At 40.6% G+C, this 20,748-nt stretch overlaps 1 protein-coding gene across 1 annotated transcript; it reads right to left on the bottom strand.

Annotated features, from left to right (window-relative positions):
* Positions 1-13,481: 13,481 nt before the first annotated feature.
* C2CD4A (C2 calcium dependent domain containing 4A) lies at positions 13,482-17,313 on the bottom strand. The gene is made up of 2 exons (XM_076004440.1): positions 17,177-17,313; positions 13,482-16,686 (listed from the first exon to the last, which is right to left on the bottom strand). Exon 2 carries the CDS (start codon positions 16,654-16,656, stop codon positions 15,520-15,522), a length of 1,137 nt encoding a protein of 378 aa, XP_075860555.1. The 5' UTR covers positions 16,657-16,686; positions 17,177-17,313; the 3' UTR covers positions 13,482-15,519.
* Positions 17,314-20,748: the final 3,435 nt, after the last annotated feature.

Genomic DNA, 20,748 nt, shown 5'->3' with positions numbered 1-20,748 from the left:
TGGTGCACTTCTGAATCAAGAAGTCTAATGAATTAATACAAAGACCTAAGCTTAGTGATCTTATGTGAAGACCTACTTGCTTACAGGCAGCAGTGACAGCTCAATGAGACCAATCAGCAACTTAGACTGTTGCCGAGACCGACTCACCTAGTGACAGATCTGAAGAACAAATGGGGTTTGGGCCCAGGGGGGTGTCCAGTGAGGCATGTGTTGATTTGATGGTTCCCTGGAATGCTACCAAGCCAGTCTTCAAAATGATCTTGGCGGAAACTCTGGAAGCATTAAAGGATGATAAGAGCCCTACTCAACATCTGAAATTTAAAAACAGAAAATGAAAACCAAAGCTGAGTTTATTGTCTACTGTGGTAGGGAAGAACTAAATTGGTCAGGCACACTCTGAGCAGAACAAGTCTGCTAATATTATATGGGGCTGTGGGGAAGCTGGGGTTCAGGGATTGGAGGATTTTTAGAGGCATGAATGTATTGACATTACCTGCAGAGGCATGGTTACTCTCTGAGCCTGTTGACTGGTTAGCATTCAGAGGCATGTTTATTGAAATGAGTCCATGCTAACTGGTCAGCTTTTAGAAGTGAAGGTTGACACTGATCAGTTGGCTTGCAAAAGTATAGTCACTGAAGCAAGTTGATGATTAAACAAATTTAAAACCAGTTTTGGTGACTTCTTGTTACCATGATTACATAACAATTAGTCTTTTTCTAAGTTAGTGGGAACTTAATTTTGTTTTTATGTTCAACTCTGACTGATACACCCACTTTAGTCTGGGTTAGGATTGTAAGTCTTTTTTGAACTATGCCTCTTTTTAACTTTGTGACATTTCTCTAAAATATCACTTAACTTTACTAAACTTCAGGTACCTGAGTTATAAGATAGGGCTAGGATTCTCTCAAGATTAAATGTTATAATGATTGTGAAATTGTAAAATAATGTGAAAGTGGCCGGGCGCTGTGGCTCACGCCTGTAATCCTAGCTCTTGGGAGGCCGAGGCGGGTGGATTGCTCAAGGTCAGGAGTTCAAAACCAGCCTGAGCAAGAGCGAGACCCCGTCTCTACTATAAATAGAAAGAAATTAATTGGCCAACTGATATATATATATATAAAAAAAAAAAATTAGCCGGGCATAGTGGCACATGCCTGTAGTCCCAGCTACTCGGGAGGCTGAGGCAGGAGGATCGCTCGAGCCCAGGAGTTTGAGGTTGCTGTGAGCTAGGCTGACGCCACGGCACTCACTCTAGCCTGGACAACAAAGTGAGACTCTGTCTCAAAAAAAAAAAAAAAAAAAAAAAAAAAAAAATAATGTGAAAGTATAAAACACATTTGAAATCCTCATAAAATTTGATATATGCTCAAATGGTGTGTAAACTTTACAGTGCTGTTTATTTATAAATATTTATATTTTCTTTTTAGTATTTAGGTATTTGTTTGTTTTTTGTTTTATATTTATGTTATTATCATGCCCTGTTCTTTAAGACTCAGCTCAAGTGTTTTTTCCTGCAAGAAAACATCTTCTTGGTTTTTTTGAGGCAGAGTCTCACTCTGTCATCCAGGCTGAAGTATAATGGCACAATCATAGCTGTAACCTCGAACTCCTGGGCTCAAACAATCCTCCCACCTTAGCCTCCCAAGCAGCTGGGACTACAGGCATGTGTCACCATGCCCAATTAATTTTTGCAATTTTTTTGTAGAGATTGGGTCTTGCTATGTTGCCTGGGTAGGTCTCAAATTCCTGGCCTCAGGCAATCCTCCTGCCTCAGGCTTTTAAAGTGCTGGGATTACAGGCATGAACTGCCACAATCAGCCTCCAGAAAATGTCTTTCTGGAACTGGAGAACATTATGTTAAGTGAAACAAGCCAAGCACAGAAAGACAAATCTCACATGTTCTCACTCATATGTGGGAGCTGAACATTGAAAACAAGAGATTTCATGGAGCCAGACAGTAGAATGATGGTTACCAGAGGCTGGTAAGGGTAGTGAGAAGGGGATAAAGTGGGGGATGGTTAATGGGTACAAAAATATAGTTAAGTTAATTAGATAGAATGAACAATATTTGATAGCTTGACAAAGTGACTATAATCAACAATAAGTTAGGGTATACTTTAAAATAACTAAAAGTGGATTTGGAATGTTCCTAACACAAAGAAATGATAAATGCCTGAGGTGATAGATACCCCAATTACCCTGATTTGATTAATTCACATTGAATGCCTGTATCAAAATATCACATGTACCCTCTAAAGATATACAACTATTATGTACCCATATACATTTATAATAATATACAATTATTATGTACCCACAATAATTAAAAATTCAGAAAAGAAATATCTTTAACTACTCAAGTTTTTATTGGTCTTCCTATTTTCTAGATTTTGACGTTTATTATCTTTACTGAAAAAAGTAGCCCTTATAATTATTCCATCTTGATTTATTCACTGTAATTTCTGGTTGTTGGTCTTTTCTCCCCAACCAGATTTTAGGTTTCCTAAGGCAAGAATCTTGTCTTTATTAACATGAATCAATAACAGAGCTGGACGGACCAAGAGCTGTCAATAAATAGAAGCTCATGTACCCTCACCCCATTGTGAACCTATACAGACATAGCTAATCGATTGGGAACTCTATCCTCCTGAGCCCAGACATTACCTTAGAATCCTTTCACCAGAGCACTCCATGCACCCACCATAAGTTCAGTGGTATTATACATGAAATAAAACCTATTTGCTATGGTGGATCTACTGTAACTCTATCACTAAACATGCCACATTGTTAATATCCCCAAGATGCCTGACATTGTTGCTGAGGTCATACCAAGTGCTCAACAAACACCTGTGACTATCTTTCTTAGGGCTGACTTTTCTCAGGTATTTGGAGAGCAGATCATTTCCACAATATGGCTGACATTTGCAGTTTAATATTGTTTGTTCTTCCTGGGTTGCAGCTTCATTCATGATTGTGAATTATCTGACACTGCAGTTCAAATTTGTAGTTTTCAAACACTTTTTCTTCTATAGTGAGGTCCACAAAGGATATTCTAAATCTGCTAATGTGCATGCCCCACTCCCCACCTCACTGCTTGCCAAAGTCTACATGAGTTGTACAAATGGAATTGTAATTGCACAAAACTTTCCCGGTTAAACACGGTAATGGAAAAATACATTGATCTCATTCATAATGAAAATTTGATTTAAAAAGCACGAGTGTAAAAACACATTTGCATGAAATTAGTTTATTCTCCTCCCAGTAATTTAAGACTGAGTTTGGTGCATCTGATCTAATTTTTCCTCCCACTTCTCTCTCCAGGCACTTAACAAACCAATAATTAAAGGCAGTAGGTTTTCCTTTAACCCCATCATCATTAGCATTTTTGCTGTTTGGGGCTGGTTGTTGCAAACTAGACCTTCAAGCGAGAGAGGGAATTGGAGAAGAAGGGGACCTGTGCTCAGCAGATACCCAGACCACCAAATCCTTTCAGACAGAGTCCCTGATATCCATAATACATAACAATGGTAGTTGTTACTTACCAGAGCAACCAAGCCATCCTCACTTCCTTTTCACTTGCTATGTTATCTCTGGGAAAACACTGGGTACTGTGCCATCTATAAACAGATTCAGTTCTTAGTCAAAAGCCTATTAAATTTAGGACTATCTCTCCCTCCCCTGCCACAGTCCTTTCTTTCCTCATTTCATTTTATGAAAGAAAATACAACCAACCAGAAAAGTCAATGTATAAATGTATATTAAGGACCATAACGATGTTCATAGACTTTGATGCTGAAATCTCATCACTTAGAATTTATTCTAAGAAAAAAAAGAAAGAAAGAAAAAATTATAATGAAATGGGAAAAGTGAAAAAGTTCAAATATAGGAAAATAATTGTGATATATTTGCTTCAAGAACTATGATACCAAAGACTAATAGCAACGTAAGCACTTAAACTATAATCATAAATTAAAAAATAGAAAACAAAATGCTATGTATATGTGTATTATTATTGGGACCATATAAATGTAGATATGCTTTGAGCGGAAGGTAGTGAACAAAGGCAAAAATAATTTAGATCATAGTGGCAGGAGAACAGTTGTATTTTGATGGTGATAATTTTTAAAATATTCTTTAGTAATAGAAAAAATTAATGGTACACCAGTGTAGTTAGTATTATTGCATATGATAGCAGAAAGAGCACTAGTTGGGGAGTCAGAAAATGCCACTAACTAGCAAGATAAACCTGGAAAATCTTTTCACTTTCTGATCTCACTTTTTTCATCTATAACATGAGGACACTGAGCAAGTTATTTCAAACTTGACATGTAGTTTTAAATTCTATCATCTTTCATGGACTTTCTTCTTTTATTTAAGTTGATGTTTGAAAGTTTTAAAATGTTTAAGGATGGTAAATATTTGTCAGATTTCAGGGTCTTGATCCACTAAAGAAATTCCCAGGCCTCAGTTTTAAGCTTAGAGAAATGGGTTACATAAAATAAAAAGTAATTTATCTGTCTTGTCTCAAAACCACCCATTTTTTAGCATAAAAATTCAAGTTGGCCATGTTTCAGAAAAGCTCATAGGTTTAACCTGCTGGTAACTACATAATTAATTGTGCAGAAAAATGTCTTCAAAAGATGGAGAAATAGTGTTATTCAAGGGCATTCTGGTATATTGTGAGTGAATAAATGGAAGTTTGCCTGCCCTCTTCTAGTTGTTACAAGACACAGTGATGTCTGTATTTTAGTTTTATGTGCTAACAGCTCAACAAGTCCAAGTTCCCAGTGGGTGGCAACATGATTACCAACAGAAGCTTCCCTAAATGTGTCCCCAAGAGGATGTTGGGGACCTAAGAAGCAGTGTTTCTAGAACACATTTTACTTACCTTGGCTCTAAAACCTATTTCCTTTTCTAAAACTGCCCTTCTCCCTTTCTTCTCAGATCCAAGTCCTGCCCACCTTTTGGGTACCCAAGGCCTAGCAGAGGCTTTGTGATCACATACACATGGGTCTAAATCATTGCCTTCCCCTTTATCCACTGTGTGACCATGCTCTTCTCTGAGCATCAGGATTGGCTTATAAAGTTGTTCCCCACGTGGCTGTGGCAGAGATCTAACAATGTGTCTAGTGCAGGGCCTGGAACATGGTGAGTATTAAATAAATGTTGGATCACACACAGTCTCTACTTGCCCTGTGTGGTTTTAGTAGAAAAATAATTTTTTTTTCCTGCCTAATATTCTCCACCAGATTAATGAAATCCAATTCCCAAAAATAGGAGATTGCCTTAATGGGATGTGGAGAAATGAGCTTAGATTTATTCTTTTCTGCTTATTCATTCTCATTCTCATCTATGTTCTTGTCTTCCTTTTCAGATCTCTTGTTACTTGACTGCTAACTTGATCTCTCTCTCCACAGTTACCAGCTCAGGTTTTAATGTGTGAAATTTCTAAGGAAGTTCCAGACAGGGAGAATGGGGAGGATCTGGAAATTTCACCCCAAAATATGACTCCTCAGTATAACAAATTTTTTTTTTTGAGACAGAGTCTCACTCAGTCACCCCCTATTAGAGTGCAGTGGCATCATCATAGCTCACTGCAACCTCAAACTCCTGGGTGATCCTCCTGCCTTAGCCTCTGAAGTAGCTGGGACTACAGGCACACATCAGTGTGCCCAGCTTATTTTTCCATTTTTAGTAGAGACAGGGTCTCCCTCTTGCTCAGGCTGGTCTTGAACTCCTGACCTCAAGCAATCCTCCTTCCTCAACTTCCCAGAGTGCTAGGATTACAAACATGAATTAAAGGCTCTCAGAGATTAACAGACCCTAGGAAGAGGCTTGCCCTCTTATCTGCATAAACCAAAAACCAAAAAACAGTGGACTTCCCTTCCTCTTCTTGTTATCTCAATATATTGCAGGAAGGAAGATTAAGAATGCAACCAGACTGTCCCAAATAATTTGAAACATAATACCTGTGTCTCAGGTTAATTTGTAAATCAATCTGTTCCCTCCTCCCCCATCTATTCTTCCTCCCTAGCAATTGTTTACTGCCCCTAAACAGAATTTCCTATACTCCTCATTTCCTTGCTCCTCCAAAGAGACAGGCATAAAAATATCTGAACTTCATTGGGATATTGGGTAGTCACTCTGTGATTCTCCTCATGTGCATAGTAAATAAACTTTTCTCTTATTAAAAATAAAAATAAATAAATAAGTGAATAATAAATGAATGTTGGGACCTTCCTCACTTCCTGACTCCCTTTTTAAAGAATGCTTGCCTATGGTACTATTGTTTGATACACTTACTTTGGCACCTTGTATTGTTCCTCAAATGACTCATATGAGCATAACTTGTTTACTAACTCTCTTAGATATAGAGTCCTAGCTCTAAGATAAGCATCTATTGAATATGCTAGAAACTTGAAAGTTCAGTAGCATCAACCATTATGAGGAAGTGAAAACAGAACTAATATTTATTGAGTGGTTCCAAGTACCAGCCACTGTGCTGAGGTTTATGAATGCATTATCTCCTTTAATCCTTATAAAATCCCATGTGGTAGGTAATATTACCCCTCTCTACTAATCAAGAAATGGCATTTAGAGGGGCTAATTAATATGACCAAGAGATACAGATAATAAATGACGGCTGAGATCTGTAACCAACATCCCTCTGATTTAGAATTTAAATTCTTCTTAGACAATGAATTTATTTTCAACAACAGTTGCAGAGTTGCTACAGAGTACCCAGGGCCCAGCATCCACCCCCAGAGTTGTAGATGGAGTGGTGCTTTTGACTAATAACTGTTAGAAACCGGCTCTGCAACAGTGCTCTAGTGCTGATGTCACTAGACAGCTTATATTTCTGCTCCACCAGCTGCAGGGTAACACAGAGAGGAAAGGGGGGATTGTCAGCTCCTTGACAAAAGTGAACCCTATTAACTTACCTATTAGACAAGCAAGAGAGGCCTAAGCCCTATCTCTATTCAGACTTTTCTTTAATGATATAATCGTCATCTCCTTTAACTGGCTCTTACAAAATTTGATCCTGCTCTATGATAGAGCTCTTTTATCTGTATTGGTTTTAAGTGGCTAAATTAATGGCTTTTGAAAAGAAACACAATAGCTTTTATGGAATTCTAAAGCTACTGAATCAGCACTGAATATTTAAAAATCCTGATTTCTGGGATTCGTTAATGGACCCAGATAGTTTATGAATATCTCAGACCAAGATAATGACTACATTACTTTGAAATTCTTTGCCTAATGGTTATTGCTACTTTTTAATTATTAAAGTAAAACTGTGGTCAAAATTATTGAAGGGACTGAGGTACATGGTTGTAACAATACATAGGTAACAAAAAATGGAAACTTGAAATACAGGTGCTTCTCAACTTATGATGGAGCTATGTTCTGATAAGTCCCTTTTTTAAGTAAAAAATGCATTTAATATACCTAATCTAACGAACATCATAGCTTTAGCCTAGCCTACCTTAAATGTGCTTAGAACACGTACATTAGCCTATAGTCAAGTAGAATCATCTAACACAAAGCATATTTCATAATAAATTATTGAATATCTCATGTAATTCATTAAATACTGTATCAAATGTGAAAAACAGAATGGATGTATGAGTATTCAAAGTATGGTTTCTACTGAATGTGTATCACTTTCTCATCACCATAAATTGAAAAATCATAAGTTGAACCACCATAAGTTGGGGACCATCTGTACAAATCTCCTTCAAAATGTCCTTATATGTGCAAGTGTTGCTTAAGATGTAGAATAACCAGAACTCTCATATCTTGTCAGTGGGAAAGTAAAATGATGCAACCACTTTGGAAAAGAGTTTATCAGTTTCTTAAAAAGCTAAATGTACATCTATCATATGATGATCCAGCTATTCTACTCGAGGTATGTACCCAAAATAAATGAGGTCATATTTCCATGCAAAGTCTTATACATGAATATTCATAGCAGCTTTGATCACAATAGCCCCAAACTGAAAATAATCTAAATGGTTATCAACAGGTGAATGGATACTGATTCTGCAAGCCTAGCTTCCTGAATGGGGCCAGCTTCCCTTCTTTAACCTCAAAGCTTAGAATGAGCTCCAACATGTAAAGAGCTTGGGCACTGTCACTCCCATTTTTACAATAAGAAAAAAGATAAACAAACTAAAAATTAATGACTTTTCTTGGACCCATCAGAGATTTGAGGTAGCAGGACAAACCACCACCCTGAAATCTGGAGAGACAGGCTGATATGGAGAATCTAGCCAAGATCAGCTTACCTGAAGCAGAAGCTACCAGAGCCATAAACAGATAGGAATACTTAAACAGTAATTTTGACAAATTGCTGGAGGCTGAGTATGAATGAATGTGAATATAAGATACTCCTGGGAGGCACAATCTTGGCGTGGGTGTGAGGGTATTGTAGATGGTGGCATACTTTCATTGGTTATTCTCCTTCTAGAAGTCCCACCAAGTTTTCATGATGAAGAGCTGAGAAAAAAACTAAGTAGTAAGAGTTAAAATTTTTAAAATACTCTCAAAGAATTTTCCATAACAAAAAAACCTACCCTTTAGGTAAGAAAAAGACTGTACTAGAGCCATATTAACTCAGGGGAAGGGCAACTACCCAATTCCAGCCTTGCAAAGCTTCCTATCTAGCTTAGAGTGGAAAAAAGATAAGGAACTGTTGTGAAGGCCACAGGCCAGGGACACAGGTCCACTAAAAAACTGAAATTTAATCATAGGAGTATGGATTGCTTCCTCTCCCCAACATTTACCACCATTATCAGCAGGGGTTCAGGACACTTGTGGATAATAGCTAAAAGAGCTGCAAGGCAGATACTCTATTTAAGAAAGTTTTCTTGGGGAAACCCAGATACAACAAAGGATATTAAAACAAGGACACTGAAAGAAACTGAAGCCTCAGATACCTATGGGTATAACAAAAGTAACCACATCAGAACTCCTCCACATATACATAAACTCTCCCACTAAAGGCCTGTTCACTTCAGTTCCTATTACCTAATGCAGTATGTCCAGCTTTCAATAAAAAATTACAAGGCACACTAAAAGACAAGAAAAAAACAGTCTGAAGAGACAAAGCAAGAATCAGAACTAGACCTAGATATGACACAGATTTTGGAACGATCAGACAGGGAATTTAAAATAATTATGATTACTACATTAAGAGTTAAAATGGGGAATGTAGATAACATGCAAGAACAGATGGGTGATGTAAACAGAGAGATAGATTCAAAAGGAAATGTTAAAAATGAAGAACACTGCAACAGCAGTGAAGAAAGCCTTTGATGGCTTCATTAATATGAATAGATTGGGCATGGACAAGGGAAGAGTCCGTGAGCATGAAGATATGTCCATAGAAACTTGCCAAACTGAAATGCAAAGAGAAGAAAATGAACAAAGAAAGAAACAAAAACCAAAAAAAACTAAAAAAAAAAAAAAAAAAAAGCAGAGCAGAATATCCAAGAACTGTGTGATATTTTCAAAAGGTACAACATAGGAGTAACAGGGAGGAGAAAAAAAAGAATACAGCAAATGAAATGTTTGAAATAAAAATGGATGACAGTTTTCCCCAATAAATGACAGACACCCAAGAACAGATAAGTGAAATAAATGACAACAGTGTTTTAAGGGGTGGAAGGGAGGAATTGAAAATTCACTTTTATAACATACCTGACTACCCATGAAACAGTATGGTGTTATTTGAAAATGGATTTAGATTAGCTGTAAAGGCATGCTACAAGCACTAGGATAATCACTAAAGAAATTTTTAAAAGGAGCATAATAAATATGATGGGAGTGAAGAGAAAATGGAATCATATAAAATTCTCAATTAAAACCAGAGAAAGCAGAAATAGAAGGGGAAAGGGAAAAAAACATAAATAGCAATTGCAAGGAATAGGAATCTGTTATGAATGGATAAAATATTTATAATTGTGGTTTATTCGTTCCATAGTCATACATTCAGCAATAGAAAGGAACAAATTATTGATATAGGGAATAACAGATATATCTCAAAATCATAAAGCTGAGTGTAAAAGCCAGCCCCCCCAAAAATATATACTTTATTTTTCCATTTATATAAAATTCTATAAAATGCAAAGTAATCTATAGTGATAGGAAGGAGATCAGTCATTCCCTGGGAACCAGAGAGAGGAGGAGAGGAGAGGTAGGGGATAGGGATCACAAAGGAGTGTGAAGAAACTAGCAGGAGCGAAGGGTACGTTCACTATCTTGATTGAGGGGATGGTTTTATGACAGCATGTGTATGTCAACACTCATTACATTGTATGCTTTAAATGAGTGAAAATTTTCATATGTCAATTATACCTCAAATAAACAGTTTTGTTTTGTTTTTTAAATGGGCTTACATAAGGAGATGCCACTTACTGTTTTGAGATGTCGTGAAAAAAAGCAGTGAGCATGGAGGTCTGAAAGGTCTGCAGTGAAATTCATGGTTTACTTGAGGCATGATCTTGGGCAACTTATTCAAGTCTTCTGGATCTAAGTGTTTTTCTCTGTATGATAGGTATTGCATCCGTTAGGATTTTGTGTTCATACATTTCCAAACACTTGAGAATGGTTGAAACAAGTAAGGGATGGATTTCTCTCAGGGACACGAATTTTGGGTGTAGGTTGTCCAGAGCTGGTGGGTAGGATCAGCCATATCACTGAGGAACCAAGATCCCTCTACCTTTCTTAGTGCTGGCCACCTTTCCTTGTGTATTCCAGCAGGAACGAGGAGGAAGGGGAGGAGGCATTATCAACTGACCTCTTGTGTCTCATTGGCCATTGCTGAGTCGCATAGCTATCTGCAAAATGGTTTGGAAAGGTCAGTTTTTGTGTTCTAGCTTCTATAGCACAGAAGAGAAAGCAGTAAGGGGTTGGATTGGGTGTTGCAAGAGCCAACATATGAGAAGGGCTGAGGGATCCCTCTGGGGTATTTTTTATAAGGACATTTATCCCATTCATGACAGCTCTGCCTAATACTTCCCAAAGGTACCACCTCCTAATACTATCACCTTGGGGGTAGGATTCCAACATGAATTTTTTGGGGGGTGGGGGGGGCATACACATTCAGTCCATTTTATTTCATCCCTGGTCTTTGAACATTCAAATCCTTCTCATATACAAAATATATTCATTCATCCCAATAGTCCCCCAAATCTCAACTTGTTCCAGCACCAACTCAAAAGTCTAAAATCCAAAGTCAAGGCCATTTGTATATTCCAGCAGGAAGAGGGAGAAGGGTGAAGAGGCACCATCAGCTGACTTCTTGGGTGTTGACTACTTGGATTGGGTATCGAAGGAACCAACCTACAGCACCAATACCAGGTACAATGACAGTAACTAGCCCAAATAGTGGTTGAGAAGTTTTAAGGGAATGAAGGATAAAAGTTTGCTGTGAAAACCATAAAATGTTAAAAAGAAGAAAAATCACATTGCAATATTTGTCCCCTCATCCTAATGCGCCAGAAGGCCTAATCTGAGCAGAGTTTGACATCCTCTCAAATTAATGCAATAGCCATTATAGGCCCATAATAAAATTCTTAGCTAATGAGATTTTGCCATGCACATGTACAGAGTAGAAAACACAATGGGCTGCCTCAGGTCTATTCCGTTGGTTGAACTCACAAATTTGGAGTCAGAATAGCTTCTTATACACCAGGGCTGAACCCCACACCACAGGGTATGCCCCCATAGCAATACAATACTAGCAGACTTCCAAGGAAAGCACTTATTAGGTGACCCTGGGAGACTGGGAGTACCCAGATCAGCACATGGGATTGAAATACAATAGCAAATTTAAGTGATACATAGAGAAGAGGTTCATGTCAGATGTTCATACAGGCCTTTCTTAACTTCCCAATCAAGGTCCCCATCAAATCTTTTATTGTCTATATCCTCCCCTGACTTTGCAAATTCAATTCCAGAGAGCAGGTCTCATATACAGCTATAAATCTAGAATCCTGAACAGCATTAGTCCCATATTGGATGTTCTAAACCAACCTGTTGAATGTCTTATCCACTTCTATGTTTTTCTTGCTTTAATATTATACAGATCATATAGTCCCCACTTTTTGCCTTGTCCTCCAAATGTCTTTAACCAAAAATAGTATTTTGACCTAAGTCCTGGGAATGGATATAAGGAGAACGTTTATGAATTGTTGAAGTGTGTATTAAAAAATTAAATCCAGGCCGGGCACGGTGGTTCACGCCTATAATCCTAGCACTCTGGGAGGCTGATGCGGGCAGATTGCTCGAGGTCAGGAGTTCAAAACAAGCCTGAGCAAGAGCGAGACCCCGTCTCTACTATAAATAGAAAGAAATTAATTGGCCAACTAATATATATAGAAAAAATTAGCCAGGCATGGTGCCGCATGCCTATAGTCCCAGCTACTCGGGAGGCTGAGGCAGGAGGATTGCTTGAGCCCAGGAGTTTGAGGTTAGTGTGAGCTAGGCTAATGCCACGGCACTCACCCTAGCCTGGGCAACAAAGCGAGACTCTGTCTCAAAAAAATAATTAAATTCAAAGATACAATCTTCTAGGCATGTTTGGGCCATATTGAAGCTAGTATTTTAGGTGTAGAATGCCTTATCTTTGTAAAACCAAGGACAATGCAGTGACTTAGAAATTTTTACTCACCTAATGCCATTTATACTGGCATATTCCCTGTTTGTTGTGTAGGGTTTTTCTTTGAGTATGTTCAGATGTTTAAACCACAAAGAGGAAAGATCAGGTCATATAATTTGTGGAGAAGATGGGGTGCCTAAAGCTTGATGAGAAACATGAGCACTCAACACAGTTTTCTGCAAACAACATGCCATTGCCACACATACTAACTTCGTTATTACTGGGGAAAGTTTTTCTCTTTTTTTTTTTGGCACCTTCTGCTCTTAGCAAGAATAGCTAATAACTAAATAGATGTATTTAGTTTTTTGAGATTTAAATCTTCACCACAATCTAATATTAGCAAACATCTCCAAGAACATAAGGTTTGGGCACTAGATTGGTCTTTACTTAGTTGAGATGGTCTAATACTAAGGAGATACAGCCACAGGCAAAACATTTGGGAGATCCACTAGAGGGCAGCAAAGTGTATACAAAATTTAAATTTGCCCCAGAAACGTTGATATTGAAAAGATTTGTACTGCAAATAAGATTTCTTAAATGCAAAAAATTCAAATTAGGTCAGTGATGTAAAAATAATTGTACAAATGTTTTTACTTTCCTGGAAATAGTGGTGAAAAGACTCATTAGATTGAAGGACAAAATGAAAATAGAATTCTTTCCAGTTCAAGCTCTAGTACTAACAGTGTGATTTGGGGCAATCTAAAATTTGCTTCTCTACTCCACATTTATGATACATAGATTTGCACAAAATGATTCTTAAAGTTCTTTTCAATTCTGAATTTCCATGATTTTATGATTTGTGATTCTATTTCAGTCCTTTTAAAATCTTTTTGATTAGGCTCTTAGATTATTCAATCAACCATAACTTGGCATTAATGGAGATTCTGTTTGGAAATAACCACCATAATTTCATGGAAAATTTAGGTCCCTGAAATGTGTTGATTTACTTTCTTGGAAAATTCTACTTAATAAAACGACATGTATACAATCTAGTGACAATAGTGATTGCAATGTTTTCTGGAATAAAGCCTTGCTGTCAAAATTATCAGCACAATCTGTTTATATTTTTTTAAAAAACAGAAAAATAAAACCCCACAATGACGTTATACATAGCCAAGTTCTTTTCTCTCTCCATTTATTTTCCCTTTAAAGTACTATATTTGTAAAGTCAGTAGTAGTTACCGTACCAAAATTCTAAAATCATGAAGTGCGTTATACATTAAAAAAAAAATGTAGGCTTGAGGGCCAAGAAAATAGTGACTGACTACATAGAAAAGTACATGTTAGATCTGAACTACTGCGTGTCATCATTCATTTGGTCAACCCCTGCAAGCTTCTGGAGGTCCTTCACTTTCATAGAGTCAAAGGATTCATAGTATTCTTCACACTTGTTCAATGGTCATCTTTGTAAATACCCCATCACAATAATCCATATTCAGTTCATGCCTGATTTGTGACTGAAACTGGAACTGTTTTCCAAATAGCATTTTTCAAGAGCGCCAATGGATAAAACTGTCAACAAGTGTAGTGGAAGCAGAAACCATTTCTGAACCCAGACTGATAATGTACCACATATTTAAATATTTTTAACTTTTCCAGCCCTCATGTAGGACATATTTTCCTCCTGTGTGTATAATAAAAGAAGAAACATGCCTGGCTGGGAGCGAACGTGAGGAATGAAGTAAAGTCATTTGTTAAATTACAGGATTATTAGATCTGTTATTATTATCAGAAGCCAGAGGTAGAACAATGTTCTATGTACACCTTAGAGTGCCTGTTCTGGCAGATTAACTCACCTGGTGCCCATAGGGCTGGCATCCCTGTTTCTCTGAGTCTGAGGCCATTTAGCTTCCTCCTCACAGACCCAGCAGCTCATCTCAATGCCTGAAGTTATTATCATGAGGTAATAAATTACTCATTTCAACATATTTGCTTTTCCACTAGAGGGTGAGGAATGTGAGAAGACATCAGCTTCAGAGCCAACAATTTCAGAGGGAAGCTGCACAATCTCACAACTTTAATAAGATGAGCCCTTTAGACATTGTGATATCACTTATCTGAGTAATAAGTGATACACTGCTTGCCTGGGTTCAAATCTCAACTTGGCTCTTTATTTGGTGCCTCAATACTCTCATCTATAAAATGGGGATAGCAGTGCCTACTTTTTAGGGTTCTCTTAAGAAGACAAGTTAAAATAGTTTTACCAGTTAAATAAAATAGTTAAATAGTTAAATAAAATAGTTTTACAAGTTAAAATGTGTAAAACTATTATGATTATTATTTAAATTTAGAATATTAAAATGGCTTCATTTTCTCCAATGCTTTTCCAGCAAGATGTAGCTAAGAGAACCAGGTTGGAGTCCTACTACCTACTAATAATTCGCTGTTGACCTTAGACAAGTCACGCCACCTCTCTTGGCCTCATTTTTTAAATCCAGGGTCTTAATACTTTAAAAGTAATACGTGCTCTAAGACGGTCTCAAAGGATGCTGTGGAATGAAGAAACTTTAAAAGGAGGATATTGGAGCAAATAGATGGCCAAGACACCTTCTAGTTCTAACACTTCATGTAATTCATTATTTCCCAACAGAAGTGTGTGGTACGTCTATGCAACTGACTGTCTACATTGGGAAGCACTGCAATACACCGTTTCATTTGCTGAAATAATTTTGAAGGTATCTACGCAAAATATCGTATCTTTTACTGTGATAGTTAATCCAGTAGCATCTCTCCCAACAAAGGGCATCTCTGAAACAAAAGCCTGATTAGAAAAAAATTACAAATACACGTTTATTTTGCACAAAGCAGCAGCAGAGTCCAGAGTCCCCCAGGGGAGAGCGCCCGAGGGAGGCGGGCCTCAGAGCAGCAGCAGGGCGCCCAGCGGCAGCTCGCCCTGGCCCAGCAGGCGGCCCCGCTCCAGGCCCCGGCCCTTGTCCTCGGCCTTGACGCGCACGGCCAGGCGGCGCACCTCGTCCTCCGCGAGCCCGTCGAAGCAGCAGTCCTGGCCGAGCGCGGCCTTGCGGCTGCGCCGGAGCACGGAGCCGCGCTGCCTGCGCGCGGCGCGGGGCGGCTGCAGGACCAGGCTGACGCGGCAGCCGACGGCGCGGGGCTCGGGGGCGCCCGCGGCCGGGCCGTCGGCGCGGAGCAGGCGGATGCGGAGGCGCCCGCTGCCCGGGCAGTACTCGGCGGCCAGGCGCAGGACGCCGCCGGCGCGGCCCAGAGCCACGGTGCCCTCGGCCTCCAGGCGCTCGGGCGGCGGGCCGGGGAGCGACGGCGGGCGCTCGGAGGGGGCCGGGGGCGGGGACTCCGCGCCGGCGCCGCGCTCCGCGTCCTCATCCCCGCTGGACACCGAGCGGGCGCGGGCCAGACCGCGACTCCTGCGGGCCCGCAGCGCGCGGCTCAGCAGCCCGTCGGGGGCGCGCAGGAGGCGGCGGCCGCAGGCCCGTAGGGCAAGCGCGTCCCGGGGCGGACGGGGGCCGCCGGGGCCCGTGGGGGCGACGGCCGAATCTAGGCACAGGGACCTGAAGGGGGCGTCTCGGCCGCCGCCGCCGCCGTAGGTGTGGGCCCGGGGGCGGGGCGCGGCCCGGGCGGCTGGGGCCCGGAGGAGCGCGGCGGCGCCCGGGTCCCCGAGGAAGAGCGACTCCTTGCGGCGGGTGTGCGGGCTCTCGAGCAGCGCGCAGAAGCCGTAGGCGGTGCGCGCGCGGGGCAGGTGCGGCAGCGAGAGCGCCGCCTGCGAGCGCGGGTCCCAGTCGGTGGGGCCGGCGCCGTCGTCGGCCTCTGCCTTTTCTCCCCAAGAATGCCGGAGCGCAGCCAAGGCCAGGCTGGGCACGAGTCGCGGTGGGATGCAGAACTCGGGTATGCGGTCCGGTGTGAGCACGTTAGCACACGCGGCGGTGGTGCGGGCCCTGGCTCCGCGGGCCCGACCCGGGAGAAGCCAGTCTCCGCCCTGGCGGAGGCGCTCGGGACCCAAGCAGAGCTTCTCCAGGCACCACATCTGGCGACGGGGCTGCTGGATCTTGTCTGCCTGCAACGCACAAACACAGGCCGATCGACCGTCAGAGCGAGCCCCGCGGGGTGCAGTCACTCCCGTCCCTTTTCTTCTACTTTAGGGGCGTTTCCTTCTGCCTCCCTTGGGAGAAGGCAAAAGACACTTCACGCCCCTATTGCAAAGTATTTTTCAGTGATTTAAAAACAATTGTTTTTCTCCCGTCCTGTCTCAATTCCGTTGTCATGCACACTTTGGAATTTGTTGCTTTAGTTTCCATCCTCCCTCGCCGGCCTAAGGCAGAGATTCTGCAAAATGTTGGTTTCTAATTTTGGTCGCACTACCCTCGGTGCTAAGCAGCTCTTAGGGCGGTCTTGTTTCCTGAATCCCAGGGCTATTGCGTTCTAGTTCTCAGCGAGAATTAAGACAATAATGATTACCCCCTCCAGGAAAACCTGAGACGAACCCCCCTCCCCCCTTGCCCGGCCCCCAGGGAATTAAGCAAGCCGGTGGGTCCCTCCTAAGGTACCTGACGTCCGCTGTCAGACGGGTCTCCGCACTGGTCCGCCTGGAGCACTGACCGGGAGAGGCGCGTAGTCTCCGGGAAATTCAAAGCGCGCGCGGCGGGGTTCAGCACCGGGGCTCAAGGACAGCTGGTGTGAGCCTTTATACCCACTGCCGGGAGCCGCGCTGCCTGGTAACCTGATGCCAGGCCCTCCCTTTCCCCTCTGCCACGTGGCTGGATCTGCGGAGCAAATTCGGAAGACCCAGTTTTTTCCCTCTTTTCTGCTTCAGGTGTTGGTATTCTCCTTGGAAACTCTGAATAAGTTTGCTTCCTCTTGTGCAAAAGAAGGTTAAGTTTTGACTACATCGCAGTCATTGTGAGGATCGACGGACATAATCAATGTGTATGCATAGAAGCATGCTACATCCACAATTAAAATGAAGACACAAGTCGGGTTTGTCTTATTCTTACCTAATACGCTTCCCCAAATCCGGCCTCCTGTTGCACACCTTTCGAAGTGCTTTACTTGCTTTCTGATTTTCAGTTCTGGTTTTAGATGTTCTTTATTGATTATAAACCACTCTCGGTTAGGGGAAACCGTATGAAGTGCTGGAAACGTTCCATACCTTGATTTGGGTGGCATTACAGGGGTGGATGCATTTATTAAAAAAAAAATTACCTAGTGTACTATGCTTAAGATTAGGGCACTTTATTGTATATCTCAATGTAATAAACCACAACCTACTTCTTAAGCCACGTGTGCCCATTTTTTGACTTTGAACGTATACCCTTGTATATGTCTGAGCTGTTGGAATCATCCTTTGGAGCCACTCTGACTACATCCGGCCTTTCTAGGATGGGCCCATCTGAGAGATCCTTCTCTTTCCTTTTGAAAACTAACCTGTGTTCATTTTGTAAGAGAGTTGCTTCCAGCTTAGCTTAGGTTGAAAGAGATCTCAGGCATTTTGTTCATGGCTTGGGTGTATGATTTCTGCCTAGATACTGCCTTGCAAACTAATCTATTCACTAAATAATGTTTAATGAATTAAATTGGATTCATGAAAGGTGATTTCAGAATAGAGCATGCACATTTTGTTTCCAGGACACAGACTGTGCTAGATGATTTACATAGTTTCCAGAATTGTTATAGAAACCCTGCAAATTCTGATCATTCCTATTTTACAGATGAAAAACTGAGTTTCGGAGGTCAAGTATCTTATCCTTATGGGAAATGGAGGAAATAATACCTACTAATGGGTATAAAATGAGTTGTCTGGGGAATTGAATTAATAGTTTAAAATATTTTGCACAGTGCCTGGAACATGGTGAGTGCTAACTACATAGAGGTGGTTAATAATAATAATTATTGTTAATAAAGATAGAAGGGAGGTTGTTAAGAAAATTGGGTCTGAAGTCAGCTCTATTTTTGATTCCAGAATGGTAGCTCACTGTGAACTTGAGCAAATTACTTAACCTTCCTAAGCCTCAGCATCAAATGTAAAATTGGTAATAGTATCTAACCTTAGGGTTGTTATGAGTATAAAAACAGGATAATGCATATGAGGAGGTTAGCATAGAGCCTGACATGCACAATGTTAGTATAATATTTATTATTATTAGAGGGCAAGTGCTTATTAATTAATTAATTCAAAGCAATATTTACTGAATGTTTCCCAGGTTCCAGCCACCATAAGAGGCAGGTATATCCAGACTGTACAAGATCATATTGGCTGTGTAAACTCATCAGAAGAGGAATGAAATGATGAGGATGAAATATTTGAATTCAATCTGGGTGAAGCAGGAGCAAGAAGAGACTACTGAACATTATTTATGTATTTAGGATTGGTGGGTTTCTGGGTTTACTATGCCCTTGACTAGCTACTCTTTGTCTTGATATCACCTCTACTCCTGGCCAAAATTCTTGGGCCAGGCCTAAATCCATGTGAGAATAATTACCAAATTGTATATTTGAAGGCCATGTGCATGTGTTCTGACTAAACATTTTTAAGAGACGAGATGCTATTAGCTCTGTGAGAGCCCAGGTTACCCTTGGTTAAAATAATGAGGAGCACAGATCAGAGCTCATAGTCTATGTTGGCTAAGAAGTTGTTAAGCAAGTTAATTAACCTGTTTGAGCCCAAGTTATAAAATGGAGGTAATAACATCTACCACATAAGATTGTTGTGAGGGTTGAAAAGATATGCTTGAAAAAATGCTTGGCAGTGCTGGCTAAGAGTTAGCTGTTATTATTATATTACCATTATTATTATTATTGTGAATGTTTGGCCAAGGATTAGCTGATTCACACATGGCTTCCTTTAAAAACATTTCTCTACTCAGCCAAGTGAAGCAGATTTGCTTTGTTTCTATTAACAATTCACCTTGTTCAGTAACACCTTAAGAGCATTTCCTGTATATGATTTCTTGAAAACAGCAGAGACGTGCCGTTGCGTGGTTGGTCCCCTGTAACCACATTAAGCCTTATGTTTTACTTAACTTGGAAGCATAAGCAACCCAGTACTCGGGACGATGGTGTAACAGGGTCAGGAACACACAAACCTGCTCCAAGGAAGACTGCTCATTCCCAGCTCACAGATGTAGCCATGGGAACATCCAGTAATGGAGCTGGAAAACAATTCTGTGAAGCAAGTATGAGTAGATCACATACCATCAAGGCCAGAGGTGCTCTCAGAGTAAAAGGAAACTGAGCACTTTGAAGCTGAATATAAAAGTATTATATAGGAGGCTGGATGTCAAGGAAAGCAAGAAGAGTTTAAGATCAATAAAATACTGGTGTTCTGACATCCATCACATTCAACACAACTAGAATGGAGTGCTCAGGGAAGCAAAGGAAATTAATACCTGCTGTGTGATTTTGGGTAAGTCGCTGAACATTCTTGAGCTTAATTTGTCTATGAAATGGGGACAATACTACTACCAGCATTACTTACCTCTCGGATCTTTTGTGAGGATTACACGAAAATACCTACCTTGGCATAATAACGACATGATAGCGATAGCTCATGATAACTGAAACAGAATATTAATAAAATGGAATGATGCATACAAAAGCACATTTATACATTCTTTTAAAATTGTAAAGTACCATAGAACTGTAAGGAATTAACTGTATTATATAAGGCATTAATATTGCTTACTTCTCCCAAAAGATTGTACCTTCAGTTCCACTGGCTGATGGTGCCATACTGCCCCTGCTGTCTTTCAAATTGTCTTGCACTGTTAATCATACATCCTTTCAGCAGTTTGTTTCTTAACTTTTTATGGTGCCTGCCTTATCTCAACCAGAACATATTTCTTTACGTTCGCCTTGGTGTGAGTATACAAGGGGAAAGGGATTGTTAGGTGGAATGACTAGAAAGAGCTTGGGGACAGTCTGAAGAGGGTGTTCTAAACACTGGGAAGTTACTGGATGTTTTTGAGCAGGTGATCAACCTAAGCTCATCTGTGCTTAGGAATCTAACTCTGGTGAAGTGTGAAGAATAGCCTGGAGGAAGAAAAACTGGGGGCTAGGAGGCCAGTTGCAAGGTGATTGCATGGTCCAGGGAAGAAGATACAAGGAGAATTTAGGAAATATG

This window comes from Microcebus murinus, chromosome 6 (assembly GCF_040939455.1).
Source record: "Microcebus murinus isolate Inina chromosome 6, M.murinus_Inina_mat1.0, whole genome shotgun sequence".
NCBI lineage: Eukaryota > Metazoa > Chordata > Mammalia > Primates > Cheirogaleidae > Microcebus > Microcebus murinus.
The sequence above is the reverse complement of the archived record's forward strand: the minus strand, read 5'-3'. Positions and strand labels throughout refer to the sequence as shown.